Source organism: Microtus pennsylvanicus, chromosome 1 (assembly GCF_037038515.1).
Source record: "Microtus pennsylvanicus isolate mMicPen1 chromosome 1, mMicPen1.hap1, whole genome shotgun sequence".
Lineage (NCBI taxonomy): Eukaryota > Metazoa > Chordata > Mammalia > Rodentia > Cricetidae > Microtus > Microtus pennsylvanicus.
In genome coordinates this window covers 59,012,790-59,030,899 of record NC_134579.1, presented here as the reverse complement: position 1 = coordinate 59,030,899, position 18,110 = coordinate 59,012,790, and the positions used below count along the sequence as shown (strand labels likewise).

General features: G+C 41.8%; 1 protein-coding gene across 6 annotated transcripts in view; it reads right to left on the bottom strand.

Annotated features, from left to right (window-relative positions):
- Positions 1 to 18,110, bottom strand: part of LOC142845792 (protein mono-ADP-ribosyltransferase PARP14-like) — a 94,048-nt gene that overhangs the window by 47,510 nt on the left and 28,428 nt on the right. For 2 of the 6 annotated variants that reach the window (XM_075965167.1, XM_075965196.1), the window contains 8 exons: positions 16,047 to 16,101; positions 15,332 to 15,481; positions 14,483 to 14,647; positions 12,776 to 12,982; positions 12,089 to 12,688; positions 10,290 to 10,423; positions 8,851 to 9,025; positions 1,256 to 8,561 (listed from right to left, as the gene is read on the bottom strand). The exons of 2 other annotated variants lie outside the window; for them this stretch is intronic. In XM_075965167.1, the coding sequence (XP_075821282.1) occupies positions 8,272 to 8,561; positions 8,851 to 9,025; positions 10,290 to 10,423; positions 12,089 to 12,688; positions 12,776 to 12,982; positions 14,483 to 14,647; positions 15,332 to 15,481; positions 16,047 to 16,101 (1,776 nt within the window). In that variant the 3' untranslated portion in view covers positions 1,256 to 8,271. Of the gene's footprint in view, positions 1 to 1,255; positions 8,562 to 8,850; positions 9,026 to 10,289; positions 10,424 to 12,088; positions 12,689 to 12,775; positions 12,983 to 14,482; positions 14,648 to 14,994; positions 15,073 to 15,331; positions 15,482 to 16,046; positions 16,102 to 18,110 lie in introns of those variants that run through there. 2 more of the 6 variants (XM_075965227.1, XM_075965207.1) reach the window with 2 other exon arrangements.

Here is an 18,110-nt window from a genome sequence, read left to right as displayed (position 1 = left end):
AGAGTTTGGGAGCTGAAATGGGATGTGATAGAACATCACTTTAAATTGCTGCTTCTGTGTGCTCTGAATTGGGAAGGAAGACAGAAAAATCCAGCTTTTTTCTTTGATGAAAAATACAGCTTCACTGTAACTGTCTAACAGCAGCAGATTTTCCATTTTCATTTTACTCTGATGAAATTAAATAGGTTTAGTAAACATATTGTGTGTCTGTTGTAGAAACTCCTTCAGCCAGTTGCTTTTAACATACCAGCCCACTTGAGTGGGACTTCTTTTACTATAAATGCTGATGTAAACCACGTGCTTGCTCTCTCTTCCAGCTGTTGGATTCAGTTCCTGTTCTCGGTTTGTGCAGAGCACTGCAATCTGGGAATCTACCCCTAAAAAACTAACCCTATATTATACTCAATTCTGAGCCAGTGTGGGATTTCTTTTTAGCATTCATATTCATTTGGCACCCACATGGATCCCAACTCCATGCCTGCAGCGTGGACCAGGCTAAAAGGCACAAAAGGTCCATAGCCCAGAAGGTCTCCTCCCACTCCACCTGCCTGATGTTTTTTTTTTTTAATTTATTTTATTTTATTTACTTATTTTTTTTTTTACAAAACCCCACCATAGTGGAGTTAAGCATATCTTGACTTAGAAATTTCTCATACACACCTGCTTCTGCTTCTCCTCCACCCTCCACACTTTCCCTGCTGCATGTAAGTTTTTGTGGTGCTTCTGTTGCTCGGGTTTGTTTACCCTGCTTCGGAGTTCTGGGCTCCTTGATCAAAAAACACCTCTCTCCATGTACGGAATAGATTTAATTGCTCTTAAGCAGAGAGCAAAGCATATTTGTCAGTATTTAACCAGGCACCAATGTGCAGAACCAAAGCAGCATGGGACTGTTCATGCCACCACCAATTGCATCTCACTGCCACATTGCTGCAACTGCGACACCTGCTGGCCAATAAAGATTATTACAATACAATAACTTAGCAAAATCTCACACCAAGATAACTATTTGATTCACAAATAAATCAGTAAACTTGAAAGTTATATAATTGCAGATAATATTGCCAACCAGGAGTTTAATAATCTCCTTGCTTATACTATGCATATTAATCTGAAAGGCTTATATGGTTTTTCTGATACATCCATTTATTGGATATTGGAACTTGTCCCTACCAGTGAGATATGAACTCGGAACCCGGACCCTGAAGGAGAGGAATGAGAGGGACAAGAGACATGAGAAATGGACAGCAAGTCTATATTCTGATCAAGCTGCAAATTTTATTTTTTCTCAGGAGCATTATACAGCAAAAGGGGAGGAGTGGGTAGGTTGCTATGCCATTGTTCTAACTGGAATGTCATGTCTGGAGACATCCCTAGCTGATAGGAAGTGATAAGGAAATTCTGAGGGTCTGTAAATGTTTACTCACAGGGAGAATGCTAATTACTTCTGGTGCCTGGGGTCTGCAAGTCTGCAGGCATACTTAACTCACAGGGAGAGATACGAAGATACTGGGTTATTTCCTGGGCCCCGAACTTGTCCTACAGGGGTGAATATCTCACTTAATTTGTGAACTAAGATGACTGGACTATGACCAAATACGGGTCTTTGCTCCCAGAAGGGACTTAGTTTTCTTTTTTCAAATTATATCCTTAAGAAAATTGTTTGATAACAGAGTGAAGAATGAGCCACTTTTGGAAATGATGCAGTCTTTACAGAGAAATAATGAACAGCAAACTGACTGGACCAATAACACAAAAAATCAAAAGTTAGCTGAAAAAAATTAATACTCCTGAAAAGGATAACATTAATCTGCCAGACAAAATTCAATCCATGTCAATGGATATTGAGAAATTATCTGAATGAATTAACACTGTTGAATTTGACAACCAAAATCTGTTAAAAGGCTATGATAGGTTAGCAGGTAGAGTATCCCTTAAAGAAGGCAATTTACACGCTAACCAAATAATGTACAAGGATGAGCTGTTATCTTTACAGGAAAAACTTCAGACCTTGGAATCACATGTGCAGAATGAGAACCAGAGGCTGGGTGCCTCAATGAAATCACTAGAAATATATACAGGACAATAGATTCAGGTTTTACAAATGATAGTTCTAAAAATATTTGAAGTGCTTGAGGAAATTATTGGGACTGATGAACAGGGAATGAATGTTCAAGGACAGGCTATAACATCGTCAGTACCTGTAAGAGTCAGAGATGACTTAGCCAGGGTTTTAGCTTCCTACTCTGTAAACAATTCTGAAAAACATCAAGCTCTAAATGCCCCAAATGATCCAAAGAATGTAGTTGAATATCTATAGGTATGAATGATCTAAAAGTAATTAAGCAAGCAGTAGTGTCTTATGGCTTACATTCAACATTTGTTAGGGAGATGGTAAAGACAAGGGCTTCTAGCCATGTGATTGGCTTCAATTAGTTTCAGCAGTCTTGGAAGACTTGGCCACAAGTACTGTGAAAATGCTATTGGCAAGAAGAGTAAAACATTTTAGAACAACAGGGAAAGTCAAAAGGATTGAGGCTTCCCAAGATCAAATTCTTGGCAAGGGCTTTTATGCTAACCCACAGGATCAAGCTCTTTACCATGAACAAATCTTGTCCTTATGCCACACAGAAGCCTTAAATACTTGGGACAGGATTCAAGAACTAGGAAAGCTAATTGAATCATATACCAGGGTTAAACAGGGCCAGAGAGAACCCTGTAGTGACATTTTACAAAGATTAACTAAGGCTGTACAAGTAGAAATAACAGACCCAGAAGCTAGATGAGTACTTAATGAATCTCAGTTTTTTTAAAAATATCAACTTAGAATGCAAAATGATACTTGGGCCTTTAGAGGTTAGATCAGCAGCAATAGATGACTGGATCCTGCATACAATGAATGTTGAGACATTTGACTATAATACTGAATATTGGGTAGGAGAAGCAATTTCCAAAGGTAGGAGGAGACATCAAAATGCCAAATGTTTTAATTTTGGTAGAATAGGACATCTAAGAAGGAATTGGAGACAAGGAATTCCTAGGAATAATGTCTCCTCTGGAAATGGCAAAAATAAATGGTATTAACCTTCTGGATTATATAGGAGGTGTGGCTAAGAAAGGCATTAGAACAATGAATGCAGATCAACAAAAGACAGACAAGGCAAACTGATACAATTGGGAAACTCCTTGAGGGGAATCTCGCAGACCCCCAAGGAAAACGTGGTCCAGTCATTACCAGTCACTGTAAAGAACATGTATCACCAGGAAAATTAAAAATTCATGGCCTGCTGTCATAAACCATATTGTCCTGGATGGTGTAGTAAACATGGGGGATGAGTAAAAAATTCCAATAAGAAATAGGAAGCATATATTGTGAGAGACTTCTATAAATGATCAAAGAACACAGGTAAGAATGTGTGTAAAAGACATTGTAATTGAGGAATTACTAGGCATGGATGTGGACATGAGTATCATTACTCCAGAATCTTGGCATCCAAATTGGCCTTTTCAAGAGGCAGATATTCAATTTCTAGGAATTAGAACCCTATCTGAAGTGAAACAAAGCACAAGATGGTTAAATGCATAGGGCTAGAAGGACAGAGAAGAAGCCTGAGGCCCTAAGTGGCTAATATCACAGTCAATACATGGAGTCATGACCTGATACATCAATGGAATACCCAGATTAGCTTTATTGTAGTCTGAGAAACTCATGTTTCTGGGAAGGATATTATAAGGTACTATATACAAAGGTCACTGCCATTCAGGCTGTATAAGAACACAAAGCAACTGGCGAATCTTTAGAGGTACCAACAGCCCTACCTTTAAAATGGTTAACTGAGAAACCAATATGGGTTAATCAATGGCCTTCAATAAAAGAGAAACTGAAGGCTTTAGAACATCTGGTATAGGAGCAACTTGTTGCTCATCATATTGAAGAATCAACCAGCCCTTGGAACTGTCCTGTATTTGCTGTTAAAAAAGAAATCTGGAAAATGGAGAATGGTGACAGAGCTGTCAACAAGGTAATTCAAGCCCTCTAAAATCTGGAATTCTTCTCCTTCTCTATTACTATAGGATGGCCACTTATAGTTATCTATTTAAAAGATTGTTTCTTCACTATACCTCTACAAAAAAAAGTACAGAAAAAAATTTGCCTTCACAGTGCATACTTAAGAATAATTTTTAGCAAACCAGGAGATACCAGCAGACTGTCCTCCCACAGGGTAGGCTCAATAGCCCATCCTGTGCCAATATTTTGTCAGCCAGCCATTGGAAATACTATGTAAACAATTTCCTAAACCTATTATTTACCATTACATGGATGACATTTTTCTAGCTGATTCAAATGTAGATACTTTAGAAAGAATGTTTGAAGAAGTAAAGAAAGTTTTTCCTAAATGGGGATTACAAATTGTTCCTGAAAAAATACAATGAGGAGATTTTGTCAATTATCTAGGTTATAAAATAGGCTTACAGACAATTAGAACACAAAAGGCACAAATTAGGAGACACCAATTGCAGACTCTTAATGACATTCAAAAATTGTTAGGAGACATCTCCAGTCTATGACTAGATGTTGGGATGATACCTTATCCAATAAGTCATTTAAACAAAACCTTAGATGGTGACAAGAACTTAAAAAGTCTCAGGGAATTAACAGCTGAAGCTGAAAAGGAATTGATTATTGTTGAAGAGAAATTACAGGAGGCACATGTAGATAGGGTGAATTCAAATCTTAATTGCACTTTATTCATAATGCCTACCAGAATTTTCATTCTCTGGAAGGAATGGTGTTATACAAAGTCCTGGGAAGAATTTAGACAGTATCGGTAGAAGCTGGTGATAGGAGGGGATTCCCTGATGTTATGGAGAGATTGTGAGGCCCTGGCTGATTGCCAAGAAGCAGCAGCGGGTGAGCACAGAGAAAGCCGCCCTATCCTGCTCTAGAGGACCACAGCTGAGTGAGAAATAACAACTGGTAAAGAAGTCCTTGGACTCTCTCTGCAGAGGCCGTCGGAGCTCACGCACTCCCGTAGTACCGAGCTGAGTTGTATCTGAGTCAGCAGGGCTAACAAACCCACTTTGTTGTCAGTAGGTATGGTGGCCAGGCCATTGTGCTTTCAAGTCTCCATGAAAAGTTTTGAAGAATTTGGTTTGATTTTGTTTTTAATGAAATTACCTAATCAGTTATTGATGATATTTGTGAATGTAGTTAGTACAATTGTATAGTTTGGATGTCTTTTAAGACTTTTTCTTTTATTTAATATGTGTGTTTGCCTGCATGTGTGTATGTGTTCCACATATGTGCAGTTCCCTCAGAGGTCAGAAAGAGGGGCCATTGGCTTCCTGGAACTATAGTTACAAGTGGCCATGAACTGCCATATGGGTGCTGGGAACTAAACCCATGTCCTCTGCAAGAGCAAATGTTCTTAACCACTGTCGACAGAGGTTTCTGTCCCACTAGGTCCCATATCTGTTTAGTCCCAAATAAACACACAGAGGCCTCCATTAATTATAAACTGACTGGCCTATTAGCTCAGGCTAATTATTAACTCTTATAACTTATATTAACCCGTAATACTTGACTATGTTAGCCAAGTGGCTTTTTCTGCGAGGCAGGCACATTTTGATTCATCTGTGTTTGGCTTACTCTGTGTCTGGGAGACAATTGCAGACTGAATCTTTTCTCTTCCCAGAACTCTCCTGTTCTCATTGCCCTGCCTCTACTTCCTGCCTGTTTGCCCTGCCTCTACTTCCTACCTGGCTACTGACCAATCAGCATTGTATTAAACCAGTAAAAGAAACAAATCTTTAGAGGGTAAAACCATTGTCCACAGCACTGAGCCCTCTGTCCGGCCCCTGAGTTGACGTTTTAATTCTGTTTTTGCACTAAAGGATACAAAAGTGAAGTTCCTTGGCACCAAATCCAGGTGAGGTTATGGTTAGGGCTGTTGAAATACTCCAGGTGCCCACTGAAAGCAGATTCTGTACTACATGGAGGGTACCACCAATTAAGCCTTCAGCTCGTTCCTCGGTTTCCAAGGAGCATAGACTGTGTGGTCCTACAGCAAGCTATCCAGACCTGTCTAGGGCTCCAGGCTGGCTGCTCACTGGATAAAGCTTTCTGAACCTTAACCTGCATAGTGCCCCTCCCATAGTTCCCAACTGAGCATTAGTACCTTAAGGACCCTCGGTGCTGTCCTGCTAATTGTGGTCACTGTAAGTCATTGACCTACACCCACCTTCCCCATGTTTGCCCAGTAGGAGAAAAATGATTCTACCGAGAGACATTTTTCAAGTAATTTTACTAGAAGTGAGGAAAGGCTGAAGGTGATTGTGACATTTGCTGGTTGGGTCTTTATTCCACAGTGTATATCTGGCTATTCAGCCTTGCCCTGAGTTAACTAAACCGCTGGAGGACAAAAGCAGATGAAATCGACCTCTTGTTTTTATTCCATTTCCTTAGACCACTGCTGGCACCGAGTTTAGATGCCAGTGCAGAGGAAGCCAGCCCCTCCTAAGCCACAGTCTGTGCCCGCCAACTTAGAAACAGCAGCAGAGGTTCCAAGGCCTCTGTGTTGTTGTGGCAGCAATGGTGATCCTTGCTCCACTTGAGGTCCCCTGGTGATCCCTATGGTGGGAAGTGGCACCTTAATCCTCCCAACACCCAGGATGTACGACCCAAGAATGTCACACAGCACTAGCTCCTTGGCCTACAGAACTCCTAAAAGAAGTAGAGTGGATACCAAATTCAGAAGGAAAAAAACCAGGGAAATCTGAGGTCACTTCACAGACATGAGATACTTGCAACTGTGATGGCCACTGTGTGATGGACATTGTTTGATAAACACCATGTGGTGGTCACTGCATGAAGGTCACGTGTAATGACCATGTGATGGACACTGAGTAACGGCCACTCATTGATAGTCACTGTGTGATGGCCATTGATGATGGACATTGTGTGATGGACACCATGTGATGGTCACTGTGTGATGGCCACTCATTGATGGCCAAAACAGCACTTGCTTCTCTCAAGGCCAGGTCCTGTGGTGGGAATAGAGAAGTACTGGACACCAACACCAAGACTCAGTAAGCTGGCTCTCAGGGTTCCTGCTCCGGTGAGCTCAGACAAGGATGTTTCTTGTACTCTGAACGTGTTCCCTTAAGTCCTGAAATATGGAAAAACTCTTCCCAAAGCACTGTTCGTGGGAACAAGGTCATGTTTGTGACCGCATCTCTCACTCTACCTGGCAAAGTCTAGGCACTCAATAAATAGCACTGAGTCTGAAATTGACAGGAGAAAATTAGAAGAACAACCTTATCCAGGTCTGGTGACACAGGCCTCCGACAGGTAGCCAAAGCAGGAAGAGAGTGAGTTCAAGGCCTGCCAAGGCTATGGAAGCATATCAGAGGCAGTCTGTGCAACTAAGCAAAATCCTTCCTCAACATAAGAAGTAAGAGGACTGGGGTGTGTGTAGGTCAATGGTAGAGCCTTTCCTGGCTTATGTGAGGCCCTGGGTTCAGTCCCCAGTACCACAAGAAAGAATTACCATCCAGTAGACACTGAGTTAGCAGCCTGACCAGTTGGCTTACACACAAAGCTGTGAAGTCATCACAAGATGACTTGCCATGGAAAAGATGCTAGCAGATCTCCTCAGCATTCTCTCATTCTCACAGGGAGGAAGGATTTCCCCTGGAGGTACAGCAGGCTTTATCCATTAATTTCAGTAGGTACCCAGATCATTAGGTTTGACATTGCCAGGGCCTTTAGCAATTCGGACCATGGCTTCTGGGCTGTGCCCCTCCTTGTGGCTCAGTTCACACAGACCACGAACCATGTGCCAACACCCAGTGTGTACATAGCCCTGTCTGGAGCTGTCCAGCCCTCATGGCACAGGGCTGGAAGTGAAGAAAGAGGTTCTCTGCTCTGGATCTGATCAGCTGGGCGGCTAGAAGCCCTATTTGTTCAGTGACACTGTGTGTCCCCACGGCACGGTTTCACTCTGTCACAGTTCCAATGGTGGCAGCTGTAATTGCGGGGCTTCCTGAAAGTCTGTGAGGGTGTTACTGTCACATTTGAGACAGCATGGCTTCAGCTGTTACCTGATTTAAATTCTCAATTAGATTGGCTCTCAAGTAGATTCATTTCCACCATGGAGGAGCAGCTCAGGAAACATCCACGGCAAAGAAAGATCTGGTGCTCTTAGAGACAGCATAAGGAGGAAGACAGTTAAAATTTGTCTTGCAGCAGATGCATGAAAGTGCCCTGAAATGTCACCGCCTAAAGGTGATGAGATACTCTGGGTATGCTTGGTTGTCATAAAACACTACAAATAAACTTGGGTTTTTATCATCATCTGTGACAGTGTCGTACAAATCAGTAGGATTTTGAGGGTCCCTTGGAGGAGGCACAATCAGTGACGAGTTTCCAGTTGTGTAGTTCCCAGTGAGAACCCGCACGTAATACATATACTTCTTCCCATTGGCATCTGGTCTGGAATACGTATCATGAGCTGAATAGGAAGCCTTGACAGCAAAATAGGTTCCTTTCCCATAGTACATGGCTGCAAAGAGAAAGATATATCAAAGGATTTCAATGTAGCATATAAATCAACATGCTAGCCCACTATGTCAACTGATGTAAAAGGAATGCTTGGCTTGAATATTTAAAACATTTTCTTTATCATCATCATTGTTATATCAATTTTTCTCCTCAGAGGACATATAGCTGTTTACTGCTAAAACTGACTCTACTCTGGCCACCTCAATTTGAGGAACACAGTGAACGGAGCCCAGGGTGGTTCTAAGTCAGCAGCCCCTTTGGGGAAACTGACTGACTGCATCCTTCCTCACCGTTCTTCCCAGCATAGCTGCGGTTAAATCCGTGGCTGTTGAGGTGTAGAATAGAGCTAGCCTCCGTCCCATGGAAGAGTTGTTTCTCATTTCTTCCATGGCCATTCTTTTCATCCATGATTTTTTTGTTTGACTGGTACCTCCTCCAGAGAGCTGGATTCTGGATCCTTTCGATCTATAAATTAATAAAGTATTAAGTTATTCTGAAGATGCCAATAGCCCTTGCCAAGTGATACCAAATTACAATTTTTGTCTTTCTTTTTTCTTTTCTTCTTCCTCTTTTGGTTTTTTTTTCCGACCTATTCGACAAGAACTATAAGTCTTTGAAGAAAGAAATTGAAGAAGACACCAGAAAATTGAAGGACCTCCCTTGCTCTTGGATTGGGAGGATCAACATAGTAAAAATGGCAATTCTACCAAAAGCAATCTATAGATTCAATGCAATCCCCATCAAAATCCCATCAAAATTTTTCAGAGATCTGGAGAAGACAATAATCAACTTTATATGGAGGAACAAAAAACCCAGGATAGCCAGAACAATCTTATACAATAAAGGATTGTCTGGAGGCATTACCATCCCTGACTTCAAACTCTATTATAGAGCTACAGTATTGAAAACAGCCTGGTATTGGCATAAAAACAGAGAAGTCGACCAATGGAATTGAATAGAAGACCCTGACTTTAACCCACAAACCTATGAGCACCTGATTTTTTATAAAGGAGCTAAAAGTATACAATGGAAAAAAGACAGCATTTTCAACAAATTGTGCTGGCAAAACTGGATGTCACTCTTTTGGTTTTTTGAAACAGGATTTCTCTGTACCTTTAGGGCCTGTCCTGGAACTAGCTCTTGTAGACCAAGCTGACCTCCAACTCACAGAGATCCACCTGCCTCTGACTCCTGTCCTGAGTGCTGGAATTAAAGGCGTCCACTACCACTGCCCAGCATCTTTGTCTCTCATAAGTAAAAATAGTACTCACACAAATTCAGTGCCAAGTGACAGCTTCCCATGTTCAGAAATATTTTTAGGACCGTTAACACAACTTAGTAAGTATATGGTGACCTGAGTTCAATCCCTAAAGTTGGAAGGAGAACAAGAGAGAGAGAGAGAGAGAGAGAGAGAGAGAGAGAGAGAGAGAGAGAGAGAGAGAGAGAGAGAGAGAGAGAGATACAGACAAGGCTGTCTTCCTGGCCTGGAGTTAACACATTATGTTGGGTTGGCTAGCTAGGTGCTACAGTTTCAGAATGTTGTAAGCTACCTGATGTGGGTTTGGAAAGCAAACTTGGAACTTGGGGTCCTCTGAGAGAGCAATACAAAATCTTGACCCACAGGCCACCTCTACAGACCCATATATGAGTGGATTTATTCAGGAACATTGATTATACCAATTGTATAACTATGTATCTTTTCCATTAGAAAACTCAACAGCCAACTTACGTTCTCTATGACAAACTTTTGGCAGGTCTGGTGGAACTTGCTTGCCACCATGATATACTCAGGATCACTGGTTTGCAGACTGACCACAAACAATTTCTTCTGCCCCATGTCACTCCAATTTGAAGGGATTTCAGCTGCAAAATAGACATTTGAGGGCTCCTGTGTTCATTTCCAGTATGCTTTGACAAACCTTCCTTCCTGTTGTATTATAGTCTCACAATTCTATGTATTCAAGACATTTCTTATCTTCCTAAAAGGATGCTGTTAAAAGCATGGAGCATGAGCCATTGGTATCAGGATGAGATGGAAAACTTGTTTAAAGAGGCAGGTGATTTAAGGTGAGATAGCGCAGTGGTAGATCTCTTGTGTGACACATATGAGACTTGTTTCCCAGCACCCTCTCCAGAAGAAGACAAAAGCCATCCATGTACTGAGTTAGGGTTTCCGAGGGATGGAGCCTCTCTGCCTACTCCTGTTTCTGTCTTGCTAAGGTGAGAGAACTGACGACATGTTGTAACTCACCTTCATTTAGTGCACAGCCTCTACTCTGATGTGATTTAACAAATTCATTACTATCTTGTTCTGAACAATCTCTGTCATTTGCACATGCATGAGTTTGTACCACTGGAGGGTAGTCTACATGTATTTTCTCATTTGCCTCACTCCATCCTTAAGAGGTAGGTGGGTGGGTGGTAGGGTTTATCTGTGGCAGGCTGTAGAACACCACATATGATATGTCATTCCTTAGAATGGGAATTGCGTAGAGTCTGGGGGTTCATTCATACTGGTCCCACAGAAGATGAATATAGTCTGTGGGAAGCCATAGGGGACTCATGTGGTTTGAAGGCAGGAATGACAGCCTACACAAGCCAGCCACTCCCTTTCTGGGGATCAGATCTACCAGAAACCTGTACGCCATTTTATGCACTGGTATCCAGGAATCTTTGGAACAGGAAATTGGGGTCTTCCCTTGGTCATCATCATGGACACAGAGGCCAACTCTAACAAGTCTGTCCTCTCCTTGACTTTTGTGTTCTTGAGAACCCTGGGCCACTTTCCTTCTGAAACTACTCTTTTTCTACCTCTGCCTCAGGCAGCGTTATTTGACCAGAATAACTAATCCAATATAAATGATCCAGATGGAAAATGCAAGGTTAACTGTTGTTACAGTTAGGATGGTTCTTTTTGGGCTGTATTTTCCTGACTATAATGTACGCTGTGGAAACTTAAGAGACCAAGATCTTTAAATTATTCTACTAAGGTTATCTGAATTTTATCTACTTTAAAATTTAATACAGTAGAGCATGGGTGGATCATGCCTTTAATACAGCACTAGGGAAGCAGAAGCAGGCAAATTTCTGAATTAGAGCCTAGCCTGGTCTAACTTCCAGGTCAGCCATGGCTACATAGTGAAACATTTCTGAGAGAGAGAGAAAGAGAGAGAGAGTGAAAGAGAGAGAGAGAGAGAGAGAGAGAGAGAGAGAGAGAGAGAGAGAGAGAATGAGTGAGTTCCAGATCAGCAATGGCTGAATAATAAAACACTATCAAAAACAAAACAAGCTCTGTGGCGGTGACTCATGCGTTTAATCCAGCGCTCTGGAGACAGAGGCAGATCTCTGTGAGTCCCAGGCCAGCCTGCTTTACAAGAGCTAGTTCCAGGACAGCTAGGGCTCTTATGCAGAGAAAATCTATTTTGAAAAACAAAAAGCAAACAACAACAACAAAACCCCACTGTGTTTTTACATAATGTTAAACTCAGATTTGGAGCAATGACTTACACCCACGAGCATGTAACTTACTTTCATCTTTTAAGATGCGCCGAACTGTGACACTCTGTCCTTGAGGGCCTGTGGCCGTGTTTGTCCTCAAGTTCACTGTGAAGTCCTGATTATTAATTTTGACAACAGTGCTCTTGTGCTTTGCCTGCCGTGCGTTCTCCAACTGCATGTTAGGTATTTTGTCAAAACAGTGTGTGACGTTGTTGACAATATATCGCCATTCCACGAATGTGAGGACATAGTCTGCCTGGCTTTCCTTCTCTTTAGCCAATCGGATGCTCTTGATCAGGTTTTCAATCTCATCTCTAGCTCCCATCACATCTCTGCTGATTCCTGTAACATTAATCAAAGGTGTCTTCTGGTCCAGCTCAATGACGATGTTCAGCCTCTCCTGCAGCTCATTCAGCTTCTTGTACTCCTTCTCACCAAAGTCTCTGACACACTCATCATCACTCTGATAGGAATGCTGCTCCTGGGTGATCAGATTCTGTATCCAGGAGATTGTGCGTTCCACACTGTCTTCATCTATGCCACATACCTGGAAAACGGTCCACTCTACTTTCTTTTCCAAAAACAGGGTGTTCTGTTTGTGGGGAGTGTGCTTTGAAAAGCCAAAAAAGGCTAAAGAGAAAATGAAAATTAATTTTTGTTTTATTCCCTTCAGCATCAAGGTGAGGAAAATGTATTTGATAAAAGTGAAGAACTCACAGGTGATCTTAGACAGTAGAGACGGCTGGGGAGGAGCCGGGGAGCCTTCTCTGTCTTTCATGTTGTCATAAAAAACACTCAGGATATGAGGCTGGAAGATAACAACTTTGACTTTCTTCACAGCCCGCACTGATGTTTTCTGGATAAATTCTTCAATGGCATCCATTATAGCTTTAGCAATGGCATCTGGGTCCTGTTGAGCATTTCCTTTAAAAACACACACACAAAAGACAAGGTTAAGATCCACCTGCAAAAGGCTGCTACATAAACTAGCAATTCAAGATGTCACAGGAAAGAAAAATGCCTGGTCCAACTTTAATCTCTAACATGATGTCATCAAATAGTTTAGACATCCTAGACACAGTGGGGAGAAGTTTCTATTCCATGCTGTCCAAAGGACAAGACCCTGAAGCCTGTTCTGATTTGCGACATTCACATATGTCCTTTTCAGCTGGTCCTGGCTCCCAGGGTCACTCTCCTCCCATTACAGAGTTCAGTTGACTTCCCCACTTGATATACTACAGTTTTCAAAAGATTGTAAAAGGAGGAAAGAAAAAAAGGTAAAACAACTTCAAACAACATGGTTCTTACAGAAACAATCTGAGCCTCTGATAGATTTTATGCATGTGTTGAGATTCTGCCAGCTACCTCTGGGGACCTGATTCAAACTAAGGTAATTCTAAGGCACCCAGAACCGTAAGCTACTTGTTCTAGTCTATAATTCTAGGCATATCAGTTACCCTGAGCCTCCAGGATGTCTTTTCCCCCCATACTCTGTACCATTTTGGCTCCCCAGCAGAATTCAAATCACCACTGAGTAGATCCACTCCTGTCTTCACCATGTTTCTCAAGCCCTGGAACCCACTGTAAGGTAAGACTGTGGAATAACCCAAAGTGAATGGCAGCTGCCAAAGTCACATGACAGGCAATGTAAAATTCTCCTGGGCAAACTGGTTTGATAGATTGAGAGCCCATCTGGATTATCCCTGTTAATGGTGCCCACCACTGTAGTGATGAGTCAAGCAGGCCTGCTTTTGATCCCGCCCGGCTCCCACAGGGCTAGCTTAGCCCCGGAAATAACAACGCACAAACTGTATTCATTTAAACACTGACTGGCCCATTAGCTCTAGCCTCTTACTGGCTAATTCTCACATCTTGGTTAACCCATTCCTCTTAATGTGTGTAGCACCACAAGGTGGTGGCTTTCCAGGAAAGATTCAGCATGTCTGTCTTGGGTTGGAGAATCATGGCGACTGACCAACCTGCTTTCTTTCTCCCAGCATTTTGTTCTGTTTACTCTGCCTACCTAATTTTCTGTCCTATCTAAGGGCCAAGGCAGTCTCTTTATTAACCAATGAAATCAACACAAAACAGAAGGCTCCCCACATCACACCACTGGGGCAGGATATCACAGCACATGCCTTTGACTAACCTTGAAGACAACAATTGTGGGGACACAGGTCACTCCTCCTGCCTCCGTCCTTCCCATTGGGGCCACAGGTGCACATAAATGCACCCTGTTCATTTTCCTCCTCCTTAAAGATCCCAGGGGCTTTGCTCATTCCCTAGTGGACAGGGTGCCTTGAAGTGAGGAAACTGTCTACTCCTAGGAAAGGTGTCCCTGTCATCACCCAGACCCAGTGAGGACCAAATCCATGGGAAAGTCGAAACTTTGGGATGGAACCTTGACAGCCTGTGGCTACGGACCTGTGCCAATGGCTGGTAGGCAAATGGATGAGTAGTTCCGCTGTTCACATTCTTCCAAAACACAGGAAACTGATCTCTTTACGTCATTCCCACCAACAACGTGAATAATACTCTTGCATCTCAGTGATCCACCTTCAGTAACTATGTACTCACTGTTCTGCTGAGCTGTGAAACAGGAACAGATTCAGAGTCAGATGCTGACCTGCGCTTGGAGAAAGCAAGATGTCTGATTTCATGAGAAAACGTTTTATGAATTAAAAGTTCATGAAATACTACATGTCGTGAAATTTGGGGATAAATTTCTCTTAACTGTGAGATATCTTTCTACTTTTAACTTTTGTATGGAATTCTTTCATAAAATATATGATCTTAAGATAAATACAGGGGTCTCAAAACAAAACAAAACAAAACAAAAAAGATTAATACATTGTCCTCCCAGCCCAAGGCCCTTCCTTGGTTTCCTCACTGCCTCCCACAGTCAATCTTCCCCTTCCAATCCTGTTCCAAGAAGCAGCATCGTTCCTTAACCAAGACAGAACATTCGTTCTCCACACTTGGTCCTGCACCTTCCAAAATTGCTTTGGAGACTCCTACATGAGAAAATCAAGATGGTGACCTGACCAGAAAGATGCCTTTGTGTCTCAACAAACCCCATCATAGAGCAGTAAGGACAGAAAAGAAAATTTCAAAAATGTTGCCAGTTGTAAAAAAGCCCATTGAATTAGGTTTATAGATATTAGTTAACAGAAACAAGCCAAAGTCAACAAAGCATTTTGTCTGTAGAAACACTTCTTCATAGGATCTACCACACTGATTACTGCATGAGACAGAATCTATCTCACTAAGTACCTGATTTGAGATTAAATGTGTTTGATGTTGAATTTACAATCACATCTGCCACCTCTTTGGTGATGTCCCCGGTGGCCACTTGGAAGATGATCGGGCCAATATTCATTTCATGCACTCCTAACGTAGGGCTGGAGAGACTCCCATAAAAACCTGTCCAGAGGAAAGAAAAGATGGAATCAGGCACCAAGTCATCAGAAGCAAGAATAGCTGAGGTCGCAGGCTGCTCTATCACTGTACTGGCTGTCCTTTACTGCGGCCCTGGGTCTGGGCTGGGACAGAAGGATGACTTGAATTTAGGAGTTTGGAGCCATCCTGGGCAACATGGCAAAACCTTGCTTCAAAACAAAGCTCCAGTGAACCCCAAACAAGATGAACTCAGAAACAGAAATCCACGTGTGACACAGAAGTGTTGGCTTGTATTGTCTCTTAAGGTGTCTCTTGGAAAAACCATGTCACATGATCCATTGGAGGTGGTAGTCTCATCAGTAATTTAAAAATCCCACTCTACAGCTTATATGACCTGGCCCACCTTTCCCTTTTGCCCAAGTCAGGCCACTTTCTTTTATACTCACATGCATGGAATATCCTTTAATTTTCATTTAATATGTTTCACAGTTTGACTTATCAGAGAAATGATCACCATCATCCTTTCTCTGTCATTGAACAGTTACTTGGTAACAAGAAATCACTGGTCAACTTAAACACTTTACTGTACCTTGGGTGTCACTTGGATTTCCATGACTCCTTTTGTCAAATTCATCTGAAAATGCCTGGAAACACAAACACAGTTTTAACCAGTATACTCCCTATGCGATCAGTGAGTTTGCATTCTGGGGGGCTTCTGATTCTGTATGCACACATGTAGTGTATACTATACATGTGTATAGTAAAGCCGTTGTGCCTGACTTTGAGTGACATGTTTCAGCAAAGCCTTGTTGGGTTTGTGTTGGTTGGTAGAGGCTGAGAAATTGGGTTGAGACTGTTTTAACCTTGAAGAAATGCTGTCTCTCTGGAATCTCTGCACTTGGTACTCCCTGAGAGCTTGTAGCTGCACTGATCTTCGTTTGAAGACAGTTGTGGAAACCTGAGGTTCTTACTTTTGATTATGGCATTCCATAATATGTGGGCTGTCTTCCCTGTCTCAAAAAACTAGCTCTTGTAAACCATGCTGGCTTCGAACTCAAAGAAATCCATCTGCCTATGCTTCCCAGGTGTTGGGTTTAAAAGTGTGTGTCACCAATGCCTGACAGTGTTTTGAGACTATTTAAACCTTGAAGAAATGTCTGTCTGGAGACTCTGCACTTGGAGCTCCATGTTAGCTTGCAGCTGTACTGAACTTGGTCTGAAGATACTCCTGAAAACCTGGGGTTCTAACTTTTGATTGTGGCATTCCATTATATGTGGGTGTCTACTCTCAAGGGCAGCAAAAGCAAGATGAATTCCATAGCTGGAACATTTCCTAGCCCCTATTAACCTTATATATGTTTGCATAAAGTAACTAGAGTGAGCTAGTGTGAGCCGGGTGTCAGTCTCTTCTAAGAAGGCTGAACCCCTCTGTTCCTTCAGGAAATGGAGGCTTAGCATCTTGTTGAGTTTTTCTCTCTACTGCGGCACCAATGGCCGGCATCAAAAACTACACATACACATGTTTAGAAAATAAAAATCCCTCAAACAGTAGTATTTAATTTACTTATATATTTTTAAAGTTAAAAAATAGATTTATTGATGGGAGGTGGTGGCACACAGCTTTAAACCCATCAATTGGGAGGCTGAGTCAGGTAGATCTCTATATTTGAGGCCAGTGTATTAGTTCCAGGACAGTCATGGCTATCCAGAGGAACACTTTCTCAAAAAACAAAATGAAAGACAAAATATACATACACTTTTTACAAATGTGTCCTGTAAAATACAGATGCAAGCAAAGTTGTAAATCCTATTACTAGAGTGATGTTTATAATAAAAACCTGACAGTTAAAATCCAGTGGAGGGATAATTCTACACTTTCACATGCCCATGTGTTAAAACAGTAGCCATTAAAAATTATACTTTAAAAGAATATTTAATGGAATGTAGAGATGCTTATTTTATCCTTTCAAGTGGAAGGGATATTAAATTGCACATTTACATGATCTCATCTAGAATCATACAGCAGAGGATACTGGGACAAGGCTGACTGAACAATCTCTGCATTTTGTGCTGCTCAGTGTGTCTGCATGGAAACGCATTCCCTTCTTAACCAAACAGCCCAGAGAAGCTGCACCTAGAAGCCATGTTCAGACCTTCGGCTCCTGCTCTTCAGTCTCTGTCCCGGTATCCGCTCACAAGCAGCTCTTTCTGTAATTGTAATTCATGATGTGGGAAGTCCTTCTGTATACATGTTGCTTTTATTTGCTAATGAATAAAGCTTTTTGGCCAATGACTTAGCAGAGTAAATTCAGGCAGGAAATCCAAACATATATATATAGATAGAGAGCAGGCAGAATCAAGGAGATGCCATGTAGCTGCCCAAGTAAGAGGTGGCAAACCATGATCTTCGTGGTAAAATATAAATAATAGAAATGGGTTAATTTAAGATGTAAGAGTTAGTTAATAAGAAGCCTAAGCTGTTGGCCAAACAGTGTTGTAATTAATATAGTTTCTGTGTGATTATTCGAGTCTGGGAGGCTGGGACACAAAACAGCAGTCTCCTTCTACAAATTCAAGCTTATGTCTCATTAAATTTTGAGAGTTTGTCATGTTTGGAGGGAAAATAATAGTATTTATATGTGTTAAAGGTGTC